Source organism: Austrofundulus limnaeus, unplaced genomic scaffold, assembly GCF_001266775.1.
Source record: "Austrofundulus limnaeus strain Quisiro unplaced genomic scaffold, Austrofundulus_limnaeus-1.0 Scaffold5, whole genome shotgun sequence".
In the NCBI taxonomy this organism is placed as follows: domain Eukaryota; kingdom Metazoa; phylum Chordata; class Actinopteri; order Cyprinodontiformes; family Rivulidae; genus Austrofundulus; species Austrofundulus limnaeus.
In genome coordinates, this window is record NW_013952407.1 from 3,860,810 (window position 1) to 3,882,085 (window position 21,276).

Here is a 21,276-nt window from a genome sequence, read left to right on the forward strand (position 1 = left end):
CACCTTGGATAATCTCCAGAAATCAATTTAAAGGGTAATAAAATAATTGCTGATGTAATATTTTCCCTATAATTATTACAAAAACACAAAATAAGCATAAATAAGCATTTATATTTGTGTACAAGCTGTTTAGATTGTCAAATATCCTGTGTTTTTAGGGTTTTTTAACAAAGTTCGTGTACTCAGACCAGTAATATTTGGGGTCACAAATTTTTGCCATGGATATTTTGTGGGTCAGAAGACAAAAAGTTTGGGAACCACTGATTTAAAGAGTTTCTTTAAGCAGGAGAACCCTTTAAACTTCACAAAATCTTTCATTTGAAACTGCTTTATTGGTCATTTGTTGACCTATTAGACTTCGAGTGATCTTTTCCAGACCCCTGGCAGTGTGTGCATGACATTTGTGTATGTAAAACTGTGACTACTGTATGTAAAAAAAGCGTCAACTGTTGGTGGGTGGAAAGGAGTGTGTGATGTAGGTGGGTGGGTAGGGTGGACGCGTTCCTCCTCCTTCACACGCATGGCTGAGGTCGTTTATGTAAATGCTTTGAATTTAATTTTCAAAAGGACGGCCCTTTCTCCCCTTTCTGCCCAATGAAAATGAGCTGCAGCCGACACCTGGCTATAAACCCAGGAAGGAGCCCCCAAAGCCTTTAATCAGAAGGAACCTGCTGGAGCACAAAAAAAGAAAAAAGAAAAGAAAGAAAAGAAACAGGGTCAGAGAGGCTGCAGAGCTGAAGAGGCGAAGACTTTCCACCGAGTCATGACTTCCAGTAAGATCGAGCTCCCCGGAGAGGTGAAGAACGACCCGGCTGCTCTCATGGCATCCCTCCAGCTGATGCCTTCACCGGTGCCCAACCCGGAGATCAAGCACACAAAGGTCTGTTTCTCCGCACACTCTCACCGGACTTCACTGCGCGCCGCTCCGCCGCACCGCAGCTCTGCAGCTCCGGACCCAGAACCGGGCTGAACTTTATTCACTTTACCTATGAGATTTCAGCAACCAGCAGAACTTTATAGGTTTATAAAACTTTTAAAGTTATAAAACTCTGCTGAGCCGGTCCAGACCTGCAACGCGGGCTGCTCTTTATGATCTTTTTTTTTCTTCTCTCTTTGCGTTCGCACGTGCTCACTTTAAATCATTAATCAATAATTCCTGCAAAGTAGAATAAAATAAATGACTAAAACAAACACGTCAAACCTTTTAATTTCGTAACTTAAAACACTTTTAAGAACATATATGTGCCAATAATGAATAATTAAATGATGAAGTCTAATAAAAATGTTTATAATTAAAATCAGCTGTTGAAGTTTATGACTAAAGTGCTCCTATTTACAAGAATGAGTCACATTTTTTTGTATTTGTTGTGTTATTTGACATTTATTCCACAGTGAAGTCACAGGTCAGCAGGAAACCAATTTATAAACTGCATTTTTATAGGAATATAAAAAATAGTAATTCAGTGGACACTTATAAAAGTGAAGAAAAAAAGTTAAACTGGAACCAAAACTTTTGTCTGTCTTTAATTTTATTCTCATTATTATAATAAGTGCTTTTTTATGATTTTCAGTCACTTCATTAATAGCTTGCAGTATTATTAGGCCTCAGTGGAAAAAACAAAACCTATAAGCAAATGTAGCCAAAACCCTCCCCTGCCTGCATGCGCTCACTTTTTATTTGTGATGGCAACATGCTGAACTCTTGTCAAGTAATAGCCGAGTATTATGATCTGAATGAGATGAGATTGTTATTTTAAAAAAAGGCAGCTGGTTTAAGTGTTCTGGATTAAAATGTGTGTTTGGATTCTGCTCTGCGGGCAGAACTCAGAGGAGACTCAGAAAGAAAACGAATTATTTTATTTAGAAAACAAGTCATGTTAGAATAAAAAACCCATAAATTTTCATATATTGTTGAAGGATTTAACACAAATATTGACTCATGCATATAAAAATCAACTGTAATGAGGAAATTGTAGCATTAAGGTAAATAAATATGAGCTCTTTCGGATCAAATCCTTTTGGTTGGATTCATGTAACAAGTTTTTTTTATAAATTAGTTTTGGAGGTCTCATCATTGCCTTCAGGGGTTTGTTGCCACCGCCGAGCTCCTCCAGCAGAACAAGTGTTTTTATGATTGTGAGACAAAAGGGCACATCTCGTAGAGGACAGATTAATGATAGTGTGGTGGAAGTTCATTCACTGCTGTAATTGCTCCGTGTTAACACATACCTCAGTGTTTTGAGAGCAAAGGCCACTCTGCAGCGCTGCATTGCACACAGAGTGTGTGGCACATGTTGGAGAGGCGTGCTGGGAGCTTTCCGTGTCAGTCGAAGGGCTGGGAGCGTCGCTGTACAGGAGGAAATTTAAGGAAGCGACTTGGTGAATTAACCTCCAGGAATTTGGATCATCCAGTCCCTGTTGGCTCGGTGGACATGGGGGGCAGAAGGGCCCTGATTTATGGGCACCCCTAGCGTGGGCTCTCCTCACACCCCGTTCCTGAACTCCACCCTGCAGGCTGCACGGGAAAGCCTGCAACTGCTCACTGAAATCAGCCTTTTGCTGAGATTTCATCTTTTTTTACATACAACTTGTCTGCAACACGAAGCTTTTTATGAGAATTTGAAGATCTCAACGGTTRTTCTCTGTTTAACAATGCAAAGATTATGTCAGAAACACAGATATGGCTGATACTTTATCATGACTTGACACTTGCCCTAGTATAACAGAAAGAGGTGATAAAAAGTGCAACTGTGATTGAGTTTTGCCCCTTGTCCCTTCACCGAGTCGTGAACTGCTCATTTTTCAAATATCGACTGTATCAGATAWTTTAATCTTTAAAAAAATGTTTTTCTTTGATGCATTTTTTTGCCACCCTTCACATTTTAATTGCTAAATTTCCATCAGCAGGATTACTTGCCAGAACCACACAAGAAGCGATAAACAATAAAAATAATAATAGCAATTCATTGATGTTACCTTTTTTCACTTGTGACATAAGCGAAGAAGAAAAGAGTTTGTTCTCCTACTCTTTTCCAGCAGGTGATACTTCTGGTCTTTGTGGTTTTTCACACAGTTCAGTGATAATGAGTTGTTAAATCAGACACTCTCTGGGACGAATTTAACAAGAGAGGAAATAAAAGCCAGGCGTTGCAGCTTTTTTGCTGTGAAAGAACACTATAAAATGCTTATTTCCCCCACATGTGATTTAAAAAAAAAAGTCAACACAAACTTTTTTATCCTAATATAAAAGTGCCTTTTGTAAACCTTTTACAACTTTTAAAGCTATTGATTAAGTTGCYTATTTCCTAACCTTTAACAGTTGAGCTGTATAATCAGATATTAACCAGAATTCTCCAACACTGGAGCTCAATGGCCTTGTTCACTGTGTGAGTTATAGAGCTTTTAATCTAATCAAAAGTTATAAATTTTCTTTGTTGCTTTGCTCATGGTGTTATAAGTGTATTCTCACCGTAGGAACCTGCAGAGAATCTGTCTGCTGAGAACTTGTGTATTTATAAAGCGCAGCCTATGCAGAGACATCCTCTTAGTTTGTATGAAGAAGAGGCTCCATCAATCTGTCAATGATTGAGATAGTACAGATGGAGGCTTTGGGGCTCCCCGATGCTCTGGTGCTGTCCACTGGGGTGTAAATTATGACCCTGTCTCACTGTGTGGGTTAGTGGCCCTGCCTCGCCAGAGCCTGACCTGTAGTCCTGGAGTTTTTCACTTCAAAACCTCCATCTTACTGCGATTGAGATCAAACAGAGCCTAAGTTAGAGGATACTGTGCAGCTCGATGATTTATCGGGGCGAGCACAGCCACAGTCCCCCCCCCCATCTCCTCCCTCTCTTGTTTTGGGTCTTCTTATACAATCTCCTTGCTTCACACACACTCATACCACACATCTCTTTGATAGTGACAGGGCAAGTGTGCGCCGCCATTAATGTGTCCATTGGTGTGAAATGCCTACTTGTGCAGCGAGTGTAAATTACCATCTGAGCAGACGCGTCAGCATCATGTCCCCCGTCTCTTAATCACTGCTTAAGGAAGAGCAGTGACAGCGAGGTTGCCCCGTTAACGTCCTACACCTTCTGTGTGCAACCCCTCTGACAAAGAATGTAAATCCTTCCTGCGTCATTATATGAAGAAAAAAACCTCTCGGCTTCATAAATCTGTTGGAACACAAGAGCTACAACGAGGGACAGAAAGGCTTTTCTCAATGTTTATTTGTCTGTGGAGGAGAAAAAAAAAGGACATTTCTTTATAAATTGCTTCCTCTTTGTCTATACTCCCCTGAGTAAAACAACGTGAAAATGTTCTTTTAACGCTGCTTTGACCTGAGTTTTGAAGCAGTTAAGTACACAGGAAGCTTGTCAAACCATTCAGATGTAAAACAAAAAACAATAATAAGAGAAGAACTCGGTTTTTTTATTTGCTTTGTTTATTTTATTATAATTGTACACTCTAAAGATGAAATGTTGGATTTACTTAACCATGTTATGTGACCTGGTTCCACTTAACTGATGTAAATCCAACATTTCATTTTTTACAGTGTAGTTAACAATTTCWTTATTTTGTTGCCAATACTAAATAATAGAGGTTTAGATTTTGTTTAATTAAAAAGTTGCTCAGAAACTTGATAGTCGGAACAATTGATTAGAAAAAAATAGCTAAATAAGTATTTATTTTATTCAACTGTTTTAGTCCCATAATTTCAGAGTCAGAATGAACAGCTTTAAGCCACCGCTCACACAAAGTGACAAGAAAAAGACGTTTGCCAGTCAGTGACAGAGAGAGGTCGCCCTCTCTGAAATGCAGGAGCGCGGGACGGCATTGTCCACGGGCGTGTGAATGAAAAACATGAAGGCTCCATGGTGTCAGACATGGAAAGAGAAACAGGAGGAAAAAAAAACACCAGCTGGCCTCCACTTTCACATGCTCTCACCACTTGTAACAGTAGTAATTATCAGACTTTTGAAACTAATCCAGAGGCAGAGAGGAAACAGAGTTCCAGCGATAGGGGAGGATATGAAACTTCCTGCGCAGACGAACGCTGAAAAGTAGTCGTAGGATTCGGTTTTTCTGTGGAATCTTGGCATGTTGTGTAGAAACACGTACAAAATCTCCCCCCCCCCACCCACAACACACACACACACACACACACACACACACACACATCCTCACTTCTGCCACCATAACATGAAGGTTTTATATATATTTTTATCTGTTAGCATCTGAGCTAAAAGCCAAACAGATGTTTTATTGCCAGCAAAAAGGGTTTGGGCTTCTCTTACTTCCTGTTGCAGGACAGTGAGAAAAAAGACGTTACATAAACACTTTGCTTAGATTGCAAAATGTTAAACAATTCCACTTTATGCGCACTGCAAATTTAAATTTTTAGATTTATCACATGTACAGAAACAGTTTGTTGATTTGTGCAATGAATAAAAAATGAGACTGACTTTGAAACGGGCGTTTACACCATGTCTCTTTTTTAAAATTATTAAATGAGACTTTGGCAAAGATGATTTCGTTGACATGTTTTACAGAAAGGGATAGGTGCTGCTGAACATTTGCAGCTGCTGTGTGAACCGAGCAAAAACTCTCAATCCAGAACTCCTTATGTATCGAGCATCGTTTAGTTCTAACACACAATTTTTTTTTGTGCCAGAAAAAGAATACTGCAGTTTCAGGATACAAAGTTATTCTAAGTACCAAGAGAACTTTTATAAACATGAAACTATTATGTGGAGCTATAGTGACAAGCCCGCGGGGAAAAGAAAAGAAAACACCATTTGTCATTTGAAAATGTGCACCCTTGCACTCCTGTTTTCATCCTTGCGTTCTTTACCCCTCGCCCCAAATGATCCTAAAAGTAATTTTAAGAAACCTTGAGAGTTGATTTACAGCTCCAGCCTGTCATCTTAATCAAGCCTCTCAATGGAACGAGACAAAAGTCTTAACACCAGCCTGAGCCCAGCGAGAGGGCCGAGCCAAGCGGCGGCTGACAGTTGTCCTTTTCTGGCCGTGATTTAGGTGGGGCCTGCTCCACTGCTTTCACGCTTTATCCCCCTTCTCCTTTAGCAGCATCCAGTGAGAGGGGTTACGCCGTGGATAAAGCTACCCACGGTCTGCATTCTTGGTCGAGCCGTTCAGGCTGTCAGGGGGGCTCCTCTGATTTAGGGCGCCCCACTTCAGTGGCCCCTATAAATTTAAAAACTAATTCAGTGCTCTGCAGGACTTTTTGTTTTTGCAGCGGGCCTTCTTCTCCTTATAGTTACTGACAATTTTATGAAGTGCTCTTAATGAGCACCAGATTAAAGGTGGCCCCTGAAGGAAAGCATGTGAGAATACATGAGCTGGTAATGAAAGAAGTTACCAGGAAGGGTACGGACCGACACCGAACACCTTCAGTTCGCCCGATGCAGAAACTAAAAACCGAACGAGCCACGGTTCCAACTTACCTTTTAGGCATTTTATACCAGCCTGAAAGTAAACGTAGCCTGGAGTTTACAGCCAATTAAATAGTACTTAAAGGCCAGCGTTTATGGAGGTAAACATGTTGGAGAGTTTAGGGAGGCTCAGGCCAGTGGGATACTTGAACCCTGCTCTCAGCTTTGCATCAGAGAAGGATGGTAAGAGCACATGTATACACAGAGGGATTTGTGCCAGCAGATGTTCTCCTCACACTCTATCTATCAGACAGACTGACAACCATTAAAAACAGTGTGTGAGCAGTCATCCTAATGAATCTAAACATGCCAGGGGGTGGGGGGGGGGTATTATTATTTTTTGCTTGCTTGCTTTCTTAACAGAAACACCTCTCATTTTGCTCAGGCTTTCATCACCACCTGAAGCCTTTTTGCTCTTCTTCCAAGTGACATAATTCTCACATTCTGCGATTGTGTAAACATTTATTTTTCTTTGGCTCCTAATAGATGTTAAGTATGTCCTGTTTGAAATCCCAGGCAGTTGTTTAACGGAAGACTTGCTTTAACGCTTCACAGAAACCAAGCGCAGCGCATGTTTTATGATCTCGTAAACGAGCAGCGATGTTGTGAAACGTGTGTCTTTGTGCTTGGGTAGGTGGATGGGTAGGTGGGGGTCTTGTGTCTGATAGGGTTTAATTCCATCCACCACTTCTCTCTCTCTCTCTCTCTCTCACACACACACACACACACACGAATGCACACCTACCCACCCCCCTTTGTCTGCATGGTGGAGCACTCCCCAGAGAGCAATGCTGGACACACAGGAATCTCTGTCCAGATTTCCAGAGATTCTCCCGTATCGTTTACACAAGAGCCTTCACACGATGAGCCTGCTGCCTGAGAGCTGTTAGTCTTTCACAGTCTGAAAGCGCTCCTCTGCAGCCAATATGGTGTAATGATGTGATTACTTAAGATGACATAAATATTCAGCAGTGAGAACAAACTATAGTCATTATCTCCCATTCACTCAGTGTTTGCAGTTTATCAGCTCGTAATGACCTTTGTAAAAAATCTAAAAGAAAAAAAAAACAAGGGTGATTTTTCTTTTCACTTTTGCAGATTTTCATCAACAATGAGTGGCAGAACTCTGTTAGTGGGAAGGTTTTCCCCGTCTACAACCCGGCTACCGGAGAGCAGATCTGTGAGGTCCAGGAAGCGGACAAGGTGAGGGTGAAAACATTTACATCTGTTGAAAAAAAAGAGTTAATGCACCATAAATATTATATCATCTGTTTATAGCAAGATCTGCATGTCAGTTTTTAAGTTCTGTGAGTAAAAACACTTACAGTAATGAATGAATTTGAATGAATTTATTTATTAGGACAGTGTGCAATTAAAACATAAACATAAAATCATTTGATGCATTGCACCAGATTTAGCCTAAGGCTAATTTACAGCCGTAGTCTGTAGATATCTGTAGATAATAAAAACAAAACAACATCCAACAGTAATAAAAATAAGAAAAAAATTACATAAAAATAAAAATAATATAAAATAAAACATTTTGCAATTAATAATAAAAATACATAAACACCAAATTACATAAAAATAAAAATAATATAAAATAAAACATTTTGCAATTAATAATAAAAATACATAAACACCCCACCCCACTCCCCAAACATTATTAAAAAGTTATATCACCGAACATCCAATAAAAAAATTTGTGATTGCAGTATTAGGTAGATTTGAGATATTCCAAGTCTCCACATCCCCACCTGAAAAACATTTGACACACTGCACCCAATCTAGCAATAGGGCAATCCGACATCTGCATTTCCACCAGACAACAAACGTCACCGATAAGCAATGAAAACATCCAAAATAAATAAATACATACATACAATTAACAAATGTAATCATGCCCACCTCCACCCCACCCTCCAACCCACTCAACCAGAAGCACCCTCTACAATCGATGCAATTCAGTGATTGCAACACTGAGTAGATTTGAGATATATTTTTAAGATTATTTTTAAAACTAATAAAAGAACTACAAGTTTTTATGTGATTGGGAGCAGCATTCCACTGAGCGATGGCTTTAACCGAAAAAGCTGCTTGTCCAAAGGCTGAGCGTCAAGCAGGAACTTCACAGTTCTGCCTGGATGTTCTGGTTAAGCGCAAAGAAACAGCTGAACGGTAATAAACAAATTTTGGCAAACAGATTGGCACTAAACCGTTTAAATTTTTTTTATACTGTCTTCATATTTGAAAAAACTCTAAAATTCTCAAAAGTAAACAAGTTATATTTCTGCACAATCTGACTATGACGGTGTCTTAAGGGCTTGTTGTCAAATATTTTGAGGGCTTGTTTGCAACATGTTTTATTACTGACAAATTGGCTTGTCTCTAACATGCAATACAATATGAAATGTGTGAAAAAATGAGTGCTTGCATGAATATCTTGGCCGCTTCCAATGACAAACAAGATCTAACATGTCTAAAATCGACCAAGTTATATCAAACAGTTTGTGTCATTTTTTAATATATTTCTTATAATTGAGGTTCGAATCCAAAAAAAAAAAAAAAAACTCCAAGATACTTAAACTCAGTCACAGTATCAGTTTACCCTTGATGTAAATGTTTAAATTTGAGGTATCCAATTTAGTCTTAGAGAAAAACATACTTTTTGTTTTGTTTACAGTTAAAGTCAGACAGGATTGATTTAACCAGTCAGCCACTCCCTCCAAAGCTTTGGTTACTTTCTCAGCCACAAGTTGAGTCGTTGTAGCATACACGTACAAAACAGTGTCGTCTGCATATAACTGGACTTCTTCATCATGACAAAACTTTGGAAGGTCATTGACGTAAAGACTAAAAAGCAGKGGTCCAAGCACAGATCCTTGTGGTACACCCACTGTGCATTTTAGGAAACTGTAATGTACATCTTTGATTTTAACACATTGCATTCTGTTGCATAAATATGATGCCAACCAAGAAAGGGTTTTAGATGAGAAATTAAAGTTTGATCATTCGGAGAGGAGAACATTGTGATTAACTGTATCAAAAGCTTTATGCAAGTCTAAGAAAACAGTACCAACAACTCCACCTTTATCAAGTTGTAACATTTATGGATTTTTTTAATACATCATTCAAAATTAATCTGGTTAATGTAACTCTACATCATTCAAAATAGTTTAATGTATATAAAATAGAGCAAAAAATTCCATACCCCCCCTCACACTTTTAATCCAGGCTCTATTAATATGATTTAATAAATACTTTTGATACTTTTGTTAAACTTTATTGACATATTCTTTTTAGAGTGAGAATTCATGGATCAATTAGGGATCTTTTATAAATAAAGATGAAAAAAACAAAACAAACAGCAATAATAATCTAGCCACTATTCTACATCCTAATCGACATAACTTCCTTATTTTTGTTTTCCATGATTGGATAGTTGGTTAGTAAAGCTCTTCGGCTCCGCACTTACAAGTTTTTTTTTTTTTGCTGCTGTTTTTTTCTGTACATGCAATTAGTGTAAAAAGAGCAACACAGCTCTGTATATAATGATGTTTGAATGTTTTAGGCGGACGTTGATAAAGCAGTGCAGGCAGCCCGACTTGCCTTTTCTTTGGGCTCCGTGTGGAGAAAAATGGATGCATCTGAAAGGGGCCGACTGCTGTCCAAACTGGCTGACCTGGTGGAGCGGGACAGCATGTATCTAGCAGTAAGTAGATGAATGCATAAAGCATTTTTTTCTAWATTTATTGAAAATGTAGTTTTCACGCATTTGCTCATCTTATTCCAGTTGAGCTTTCCTTTTTATTCCAAATGTATCTACTCTTTATGTCCTCTGTAAAGCTCTCTTGGTCTTGGCCATGTTTGAAAATACAAATATTTGCTTTGCCTTAAAGAGAACTGAGGGGCTGTATTTTTGTAGTTTAATGTTATCCTGGTGTCACATTTCACCCGGTGGTGAGTGTAAAGGATGGAATAGTTTGGAATTATGTGAAGATCACAGGGTTGTATCACATATTTCTCAAAGTTTCCCTGGTCTTTCCTCAGACCATCGAGTCGCTGAACAGTGGGAAGCCTTTCCTGCCCACCCTGTTTGTCGACCTCCAGGCAACTATAAAGACTCTGAGGTACTTCGCTGGATATGCAGACAAAATCCATGGCACCTCCATCCCAATGGGTAAGAGCTTCTCTTCAGTTCTACAGCAGAGTTTCAGTGAAATGGGTTTCAGGCTGGTAATGGAAAAATGTTTATTTTTGAGACAAACATGGAGGGGATGGTGTAAATCAAGCTTGTTATTAGGAATGTGCTTTAAACTGAAGCATAAAATTCTGTCAAAGACCAAAAGTCAACGTAATTTAGCTTAGAAGTCGTATTGCCTTCAGTAATCAAATGCTTCTTTTTTGGCATCTTGTTTGAAAAAAAAATCTGCCAAATGTAAAATTAATGTTAAACAATGTTGCTTTTTGCTTGTTTGGAAATAAGAAAATTGACAAATGTTTTGTTTTTTGTTTTGTTTTTTTTTAATTTTGAAAGTTTTAGACTAGCTTGTTTTAGTTACACAACCTTCTTGTCAGGCCGTACTTAATGAAAATGAAGCTTAAATTAGTTTTAAAGTCAAACATATACATAAAAGACAGAAGCATTTCAAAAAAATCTACGAAGTGTGTTGTTTTTTATTGTTTCTAAACATTTAGCTCTGAAATATGATTATTACATGATTTAAAATTACATTTATCATATGTCACTAGAGATTGTAATTCAAAATATTTCAATCAAGTTATGTATTCTTATATTAAAAATAATAATAGAATAAAATATTAATGAATTTGGTGGTGCATGATCTATAGTGTGACAGCCTGAGGACAGAATCTGCTCCATCATCAGACGCTACAACAGCAGATACTTTTGTTTGGTGGCACAAAGGGGGTCCAGGCTGTGGCTCATGTTGGTTTAATCTTTAGGTTTTTTTATGTTCAGGCTCTTTTCAGACTCCTYCCCTCACTGCTGATACTTTATAACTCAGAAGATGATGCTCAAGGCAGTTTTTTATTAATCAGCTGCTGCAGAGTCATCCTCTCTCCAGCTGTGGACACGGATGCATCAGTCTGTGAAGTCTCTTTATGTGGATTTATAGAAGCTGTAAATGCATCTTTTTGAAGTTTCTAGGGGAAGGAACATTTTAAAAAAGTTATGGAGAAAACAACAAATTCTGCTTTAATATAGTTCAGTTACTGTAAACACTATGTGTATCTTTGTCCTTTTATTTTTGTGATTCTTGTTCATTGGTGTGGTGGTCATGATGATTATGAATGTAGAAATTTTTTTTACATCGTACAGATAAAAGTTTTTATGTCTAAAAGGGCTTTGAGTTGTAAACTTGCCTCTTGGTAAATATTGTAATTATTTAATGGTAACCTGTTAAATAAAAGAAGATGACACAGCGGGTAAAATAAGTATTGAACACGTCAACATTTTTCTCAGTAAATATATTACTAGAGGTGCTAATGACATGAAATTTTCACCAGATGTCGGTAACAACCCAAGTGATCCATACAAAGAAATCAAACCATAACTGTCCAGAAATGAAGTTATTTGTAATAATGTGGAATGGCACAGGGAAAAAGTATTGAACACATGAAGAAAGGGAGGTGTAAAAAGGCCTGGAAAGCCAAGACATCAGCTGAACTCTCTCAGTAATTAGAAAGCAAGCCTGCCCCTTGTCAGTGCAARTTAATATCAGCTGGTTCAGTCCCAAATGATGGCCAGGTATCACACAAGAAACATCTGATGGTGGGTAAAAGTAAAGAGCTCTCTCAAGACCTTCACAACCTTATTGTTGCAAAGCATAATGATGGCATCGGTTACAGAAGAATGTCTAAACTTCTGAAGGTTCCAGTGAGCACTGTTGAGGCCATAATTCAGAAGTGGAAAGAACATTATTTCACCATAAACCAACCACGACCAGGTGCTCCTCACAAGATTTCTGACAGAGGAGTGAAAAGAATTATCAGAAGAGTTGTCCAAGAGCCAAGGACCACTTGTGGAGAGCTTCAGAAACACCTGGAATTAGCAGGTACATTTGTTTCAAAGAAAACAATACGTAATGCACTGAACCTCCATGGCCTGTATGCACGCTCACCACGCAAGACTCTGCTGAAGAAACAGCATGTTGAAGCTCCTTTAACATTTGCTGCACAACATTTAAACAAGCCTGTGTAATACTGGGAGAATATAGTCTGGTCAGATGAGACCAACATTGAACTGTTTGGATGCCAGAATACACATCATGTTTGGAGGTCAAATGGCACTGCACATYAGCCCAAAAACACCATACCAACAGTGAAGTTTGGAGGTGGGAACATCATGGTGTGGGGCTGTTTTTCAGCATATGGTACTGGCAAACTTCAAATAATTGAAGGAAGGATGAGTGGAAAAATGTACAGAGACATTCTTGATAAAAATCTGCTTCCATCTACCAGGATGATGAAGATGAAACGTGGCTGGACATTTCAGCAAGACAATGAGCCCAAACACAAAGCCAAGGAAACTGGTTGGTTTCAGAGAAAGAAACTAAAGCTGCTGGAATGGCCCAGCCAATCACCTGACCTGAATCCAACAGAAAATCTATGGAAAGAACTAAAGATCAGAGTTCATAGAAGAGGTCCACGAAACCTTCAAGATTTGAAGACTGTTTTTGTGGAAGAATGGGCCAAAATCACACCTGAGCAATGTGAAGAAATTTATAGTTTAGTACTGATTAAATACAACACAGAGTTAGGGTTTTCTATTTTATAATACCTTTATAATGTTTGTTATATTTCTTACAATGTGTTAATTGAAATAGTGTAGATACATGTCCGAATATAACAACACATAATTAAAGCTGTATTAACATTAGATTGAGTGTGGGTTGTATGAATGCCTGTGATTCAGCTGTAGGCCAGCAGGAGGCGAACTCGGCATTGAAGATCCTGTATTTATTGGTCGACTTCCTGTTTTGACTCCAGTGTGTGGTTTGACTCGCCAGCTCATGGCTGAATAAACCCTCACTCCAGAATTCTGATGTTGTATGGCAATTATTTCTTATCACAGATCGTTTTATCTAACACTTGTGTTTTCACCTGACTTCAGCCGTTATTGAACACGTATTTCCTTACAAATGCATGCCACTAGTTTCTCCATACAGGAGGCGTCTTGAAGCTGTCATTGACAACAAAGGCTTTTGTACAAAGTATTRGATAAATTTCAGTAAGTGTGTTCAATACTTTTTCCCTGTGCCATTCCACATTATTACAAATAACTTCATTTCTGGACATTTATGGTTGATTTCTTTGTATGTATGGATCACTTGGGTTTTTACTGACATCTGGTGAAAATTTCATGTCATTAGCACCTCTAGTTATATATTTACTGAGAAAAATGTTGACGTGTTCAATACTTATTTTACCCGCTGTATATTTTACTCTATTATAAGGTTTGTGTGACAAAGTGTGACACATTGATTTGAATATGTACATGCAACCAAAGAAAAGTTTGGAAATAAGTTTCCCCAGGAGTCAAAAGTAAATTTGTCAATTGATAGTGGGTGTGTTAGACTCCACCTAACCCTATAATACGATCTTGATGTTGGGTAATGAGGATGATTGTTGTTTATTAGTAAAAGTTTGGTCACACATTCTTTCAAATACAAATTGGGGAGTGAGTTTGAATAAATTTAGATGTGAGCCTATAGCTTTAAAAGTAATGTGAGCATCTGTACAAAGATGTTAAAAATCTGCGGAGAGACAATCTAACGACACGTTTGTGGATTTGTTGCTCCGAGCTGCTCTTTTGACATCACTTCTTATTAAGAAATCTTGTTTAGGATTTTGCAGAAACAGTCTGCTTACACTCAGCAAAGAAAGGCAACAAATTGGTGGACAATCCAAACACTTGTTATCCATTCAGCCGCCACCGTCGCCTCTCTGACACAGTTACAGTTGAGGGGTGAACAGTGGGGGGAAAAATCTGGCTTTCTGTTTCAACAGGGGGGAAAAGAAGAATAAGAGAGCGGACATGAGAAACCTGTTGATACCACTGCATTGTCCTGCTCAAAGCTTCTGTTATACACTGCTGCCAGACCAGCTGTGGTGTGCTTTTTCCCAGGGCTTTGCTCTGAGCTTTACTCCTCTTGTAGACTTTCAGAGGAAATAAGCCGCCCGGTATGATGTAAGGACTCGTGTTTGTTCACCTGTCAGGATATGGTGCAGCCCATCTACCATCAACAGCCCCCTTTCTGTTTGTGTGGCATGTTAAGCCAAGATAGTGGTATTAGATTTGTATCACAGGCAGTGCGACATGAATAGGGAGTGTCATTCTGTGGAGCACCTTTCGGCTACACAGTTTGGTATCGTTTACATTACTYGCTCCAAATTGAAATCCAAGTCCGTTGCAGGCGTCATAGTTTCACATAAGCCTCGCAGATACTCGAGTTTCTCCAGTCTTTATAGTTTCTCTCTGCAAATGATCCCACATCCACTCTAGAATAAAAAAGAAAAAACAATTGGGAAACTTCTTCACTGTTTTCAGGCTTCTACTGTTTCCCTCTAAAAAAAAGAGAGAGATTATTTGGCTTGTCATCTTCGTGTGGTGTTCAGTCCAAACGCAACATTAGGCAACGATCACCTGACCACTGTTGTAATGAATTCATAYGCACATTTCTCAATATGGATTGTTTTTGTGAGGACTGAACAAGCACGTCACACCCTCTGTAACGACCTCCTTTTACTCAAGTAATGTAAGAGGAATGAACAAACGTTTCCAGCATAACACCCATCTCTGTGACCTAAAACTAATACACACACACACGCACACACACACAAAGAGAGAAACGCACACATATGTCTGTGCTGTTGGAGGCAGGAAATGTAATCTCTCACCAGGGTAAGGGAAGTAGGAATGCTGCGTGTGGATTCATTTCCAAATTAACATGCTGAGTCAACAACGGTGGCGCTGTCAGGTGTCAGGTGGTGCCATTTTTTTAAAACATGGTCGAGTTATTAGTAACCCCGTTTTCTGCCTGCATGTGTGTTCCTTGCCTCACAGATGGAGAATATCTGACATTTACCAGATATGAGCCTGTTGGAGTCTGTGGACAAATTATCCCTGTAAGTACAAGTCTTCCTTCATGTCACATGTATGCAGCGGACATTATTGTGAAAAGAAAAATAGAAAACAGATAAGAGAAAAAAGTGGCCGGGTTTGAAAGAAAATCGGTCCGGTTTATTGGATTACGTTCTGATTTTCCCGTAATTCCCTCACAGTCATTGTTTATCTGGGTAAATCCTGCTGGTAAGCCCCCCAGCAATGACAGTGCCAGTGAGTTTGAGTAATGGGGGAGAAGGAGATGTGAGAAGCAGACGAGCGAGCGAAGGGGTTTAACGTGGTGCGTTTAAGAGGAAAGCGAACGACGAGGGGAAAAAAAGATCAAGGAGAAGGAGACACTGCTGATTGTGCAAGAGTGCAGAAAGCGTGCGGTTCTGCCTTCGGCCCCATGGGCTTCTCTGTAAAGCAGAAACAACACAGGCCTGCGTGTTGTACAGTGATACGGCTCTATTGCACATGTGTTGCGATTTCCCCGACTTTCTCAGAATGCTGTGGGAAGAGAAAACACTGTGCTGGTGCCGAGAACATTTTCTCACTTGACTATGTTTAGACAAAGCGAAAATGAGAGCAAGTGACTTAAGAGCGATGAGTTATTGAACTTGACTCGTGACCACCCAGTGTGTCTGTTGCGTGATTTTTTTTTCCCCTGCCTGTGTGTGTGTGTGCTCCCGTGTCGTGCACAGTGGAACTTCCCTCTGATGATGGCAGCGTGGAAGCTGGGGCCTGCGCTCGCGTGTGGAAACACCGTCATCCTTAAACCTGCTGAGGAGACGCCGCTCACCTGCCTCTACGTAGCAGCTCTTATCAAGGAGGTAAACGTTCGACTCGCCCTGCCAAGTGCAGGCAGTCAAACACTGACACTCGTCTGAATCTCATCATCTGTGTGGTATTTTATCAAAAACACAACACTGAGTGTGACGTTAGCCAGCACTTTGTTTAAACAGCCCATTATTAATTCTGCAGCAGCCTGCTTCTCTAGACTCAACTAAATATAGACTTATAGAGATGGTTTTATGTATTTAGATTTAGTTTCAGGAGAGGTTTTCACAATTATCCCATCAGGTGTTTACCTTAGTCTTTGACCAAAAACACCATAACTGGCAATGGTTACAATGTAATAAAAAGGGTTTCACAATGTATTAGCCACAATTTAAGCCCTCTTAAATTAATCTGAGGTAGCATGAAATACAGTAAGGATGGACATTTTAATTAAATTCATTATATTTACATAGTCACAACAAACGTCTCACGGCACTGTACAAAAACAATCAATCTAAGGACACCAGCAGATTGTGTTGAATCTTCACCTTGTTGCAGTCTATCATCCTGAGCAGCACGTTGGAGACAGTGGAAAGGAAAAACTCCCTAGAAGAAACCATACGTGCCAACTTGTCCATAAATTACACAGATTTTTACCCCATTTCTCAAGATGGATAGAGAAGTCTTACWTTTTTTTTTCAAAAACTCAGCGTCAAATTTATATATAGGATGTAAAATAATCACTGAATAAAACTACATAACCACCTCCCAACCTGTTCTGCAGCACCGCAGCTAAGATGTGCCACAAATCAATGCTTCTCTGTCTGCTCGCATCCTCAGACTGTTCTTTTCAGCGAGGAGGAGGAGGAGGAGGAGGAGGAAGGGCTGGGTGGTGTCATGCCACTCCAGTAGCCCCCCCTCCCCTTCCCACCCACAGTCAAATCATATGAGCGAACTACAGATTTTTTTAGAAAGGAGAAATACATGTTATTGATAGAAACAATTACAACAAACATGTAAAAAAAACATCAAAATGTTTACGTTGAATTTACTTTACTTTAATAAGTTATGTCAACAGGTTCTACTCAACTGAATTGAGTAAATCTAACACAATTACTTCACATTCACTTATAAAGTAAATGGAAAAATGCTTTAGATTCGCTCATTTCAGTTGAGTAAAACCTGTTGACATAATTTATTTAAGTAAATCCAACACAAACATTTTGATTTGATTTGATATTTTGTGTGTAAAGGTGAATCACTAAAGACAGCAGCAGAGTGAGGAGATGTGGTAGTTTGTCCTATAGCAGAACTAAAGGATAACTCATGAAACCAACTCTAACTATAGGATTTATCAAAAAGGAAAGTCTTAAATCTAGCCTTAGAAATAGACAGAGTGCCAGCCTCACGGACAGAAACTGGAAGTTGGTTCTACAAGAGAGGAGCTTGGTAACTGAAAGCTCTGCCTCCCGTTCTACATTTTAATCAGAGACACTTTTTAATTTTATTGAGAAATGCTTAAATATTTGAAGGATTTTTTTATATTCAACCCCCCACAAGTCCAAAAAATCAGCATGGAGACAGATGCACAAATTTTGACATGAATAAAGCGGTGACCACAGTTTGTATTTTGTAATATATTTCAAGTAAGCTGTTGTAACAGAAAGGAGGGTGGGATGGATGTGGACAGTAGATTATGCGTTGATCGAAAAAAAGTTAAAAATTAAACAGAAGACATTTTCACAAAACAACACCACCTCACAAAGGCCAAGAAAAGTTATCTAATGTTATCTGTAATCTTACCCCACTTTTCCTTCAATGCGTCTTTCTGTTCTCGCTCATTTTTTATGCCGTCGCCTTCCTGCAACACCTTCTACAATATTCCACAGCGTGACTCTGGTTACACGTTAATCACAAATCCACCTCTGTGGGAATCCTGGCAGTATTTAATCTCGTGTAATAATCTGAGCATCATTGTTGGAAAGAAAAACCCCTCACACTTTTACTTCGCCCCAAACAATCACCCTTTATATTGCATTGTGTTCCTGCTGCTGGTATGTATGTGTTACATAAATCCTTTCAAGTCAACTAGAGTATAAATATTTTTTCAGGGGTTCAACGTAATGTTTGAACRTATTAAAGGCATTAACGGGGCTGTTAGTGATAGCAGAATATCAGTGGAATATAGGTTGGGGTCACAACCCTGACTGTGTGTGAGTTTTACACTGAACAGCATGAATAGGCTGAAGCAAACCAAACAAAGGACAGATAGAACTGAATGTGTGAACGCTGAGACAGTAATTAAAAAAGACATAATGTGTTTCTTTTTAACACAGTTTCCTGGGGTCTTAATGAAATGTTTATGGAATGCTTTGGTTGWTGTTTACAAGAAATAAACAGATAGATACAGTATTTACTTTATCATTAACGTTAATTAGCTTGTAGAGTCACATACTCTGTACAAAGCATGAACACATTTGTTACATTTACTTTGTTTCCACATTCCACTTGTTTTAAACTTTCATTTTTTTAACTTGACTTATTTCCATGAGCCCATAAATTTAGTTTATTTGGTCCAGATTTGTCTGAATTCTGTCATCAGCCAACAAACACAGAAACATCTGCACCTCCTCACACAGTAGTACCACAGTGTTGATTTAAGTTTTGCTCTCATTTGGATACATTACATGTGTTGTTTTAAGTAGTAAATACCAAAAACCAATATGGTGTTGCAAGGTTTTTAACAGAGGTGTATAAAGTGCTTTAAAAAAAACAAAGTAAAAGTAAAAATAAATACTTTAATAGAGAACGATTTAGGCAAAAATTAATTTCCCTAATAAGAAAAGTACTTAATTAAAAGTCACAAAATGGCTCACAATAATCTGGAAAGTAAAAGTACTTTTACACTTTTAAAAAAAGAGTTATTGAATTAACTTAACCAATTTRTGTCAACTAGTTCCACTAAACTGAGATGAGTCAATTCAACACTTCATTTTTTGTAGTGCATAAACAACTCCTTTCATGATGAGTTTCGGTCATATTTAAATTTGTAGCTTGCAACTAGATGTTAAATTTTAAAGAAGTAAAAGTATCATTTTTATGTCTTGAAGGTAACAAAATAAAAGTAGAAGTCATAATAAAAAAACTGTAAATTTACAGATCCTCATAAAGTCAGCAACATAATAATAAAGTAAATGTACTTCATTACCTTTGGTTTTAAAAATGTTGGGTTTGATTCKTGTGCAGGAAATAATTAAAGTCACTCTCTGGCCAATAAGTTGGCTTTAGTCTGATTATGTCAAATCTTCAGCTCAACTCAGTGAACTAAACCAAAGTGGRCCGGATCACCCAATGAAAAGACCCTGAAGTCGCATCGAGTCAACCTGAGGGCCGGGTCAAGTCATTACTTCTCTGTTGGAGAAGCTGGATAATTTTACAGGATGATAATTAAATTAAACATCTAATAACAACATAAGGAATTTTCAACAGACCAAAGCTGCTCTTACTGAAGGGACATGGTTATCTTATTTAGGAGTAAATAAAGTCTAATAACTACAGAAACTCAAATCAGCACTCACAAGTAGAAAATAAAGAATTTCTGGATAATATGTCTGTTTTAATGATGTTTAAATCATTCAGCCAGTGTGATCGCTCAGTTTTCAACCATGTGAGTTTGAAAACCTAAACATAAATGCTGACACAGCACAAGATAGTGCTGATACACAGAATKAAATACATGAACTGCCTAATAAATCATAAAGTTTACCCAAGACAGTCGAGTCAACATAAAACATAATTAAAAACACAAACAAATGTGGATTTAGTTTGAATCCAGTTGCTTGTGGYGTATCTGGTGAGTGCAGCTGTATTTATTTTCTGTTCTGATAGAATCTTCAGCTGGACAGAGGAGAAGAAAACTAAAACAGGACAGGAACAATGTTCTATCACATCACCATCTAATGTGTAAATCCAAGCATCCACATCCTCCCCGTCTCCCCTGAGTCCTCTCTGGCTGCGCCTCTTTTTGGAGACTATCTGTCTGTGGCTTTTCTTCTTTTTGATGTTATCCCCGCTCTCCGTCTGCAGGCAGGTTGGGCTGGGTCCGGATTCCCCCCACACTGCCTGCGGTTTTGCTTGGCTCTGTTGTCATCTCCGCTAAAGCTTGTTTCCTCTCATGCTGTTTTGACAGGCTGGGTTTCCACCGGGAGTCATCAATATTTTGCCAGGATTCGGTCCAACAGCGGGAGCGGCGATTGCTTCACACATGGGCATCGACAAAGTGGCTTTCACAGGATCCACTGAGGTACTTTTCTCCTCGTGTCAGCAGCTGCTCGTTGCTTTTGTCAATGAGCGCAAGTGACAGTGACGAACATGTGCGGAGCAGAAGGCCAGGCCGGGCAATTAGTGGATGTTGTGTGCCTGCACTGAAGTTTTAATGACAAACAAATGGGGTCTTACATAAGTTACGTGGCCTGTCATTACCGCTTGTGAAAGAGCTTTGATTTTATCTCACACACATATTTGCATTGTCGAGAGTATACAAACATGTCCCTTTGAAAACAGCATCTGTCTGTTTCCCCCTCTGCTATGTTTACCATATTAACCACAACAGTGCTTTTCATTGAACTTTTATCAAGATCCACATCCGATAAACCAAGAAAAGGGAAGCAGTTAATTTGCAACCAAAGGTCTTTCAGAACCTTGTTAGGTGCCGGGAGTTGTGCTCTGAACACATTCCTGTGGCTGAAGGGAACAGCGATGAGTGACGGAAAATAACTTCTCTGCAGATCATTTATAAACATCTGTCATTTCCACCAGATCCCCGCCGCCACCACCTCCCCTCTCCGTTAAAACCATTTACAGCAAAGCTGAAGTAGAATGAGTATCATGACGTGTACATTTAGTAAAAGGAGCCAG

The 21,276-nt window shown here is 38.9% G+C and overlaps 1 protein-coding gene across 1 annotated transcript in view; it reads left to right on the forward strand.

Annotated features, from left to right (window-relative positions):
* Nucleotides 1–704: 704 nt before the first annotated feature.
* The window catches only part of aldh1a2 (aldehyde dehydrogenase 1 family, member A2), a gene marked incomplete at its 5' end in the record, with an annotated part of 28,804 nt that continues 8,232 nt past the window's right edge, over nucleotides 705–21,276 (forward strand). The window contains 7 exon segments of the mRNA XM_014027603.1: nucleotides 705–880; nucleotides 7,551–7,655; nucleotides 10,024–10,164; nucleotides 10,503–10,632; nucleotides 15,541–15,602; nucleotides 16,284–16,412; nucleotides 20,549–20,662. Of these exon segments, the coding sequence (XP_013883057.1) occupies nucleotides 764–880; nucleotides 7,551–7,655; nucleotides 10,024–10,164; nucleotides 10,503–10,632; nucleotides 15,541–15,602; nucleotides 16,284–16,412; nucleotides 20,549–20,662 (798 nt within the window).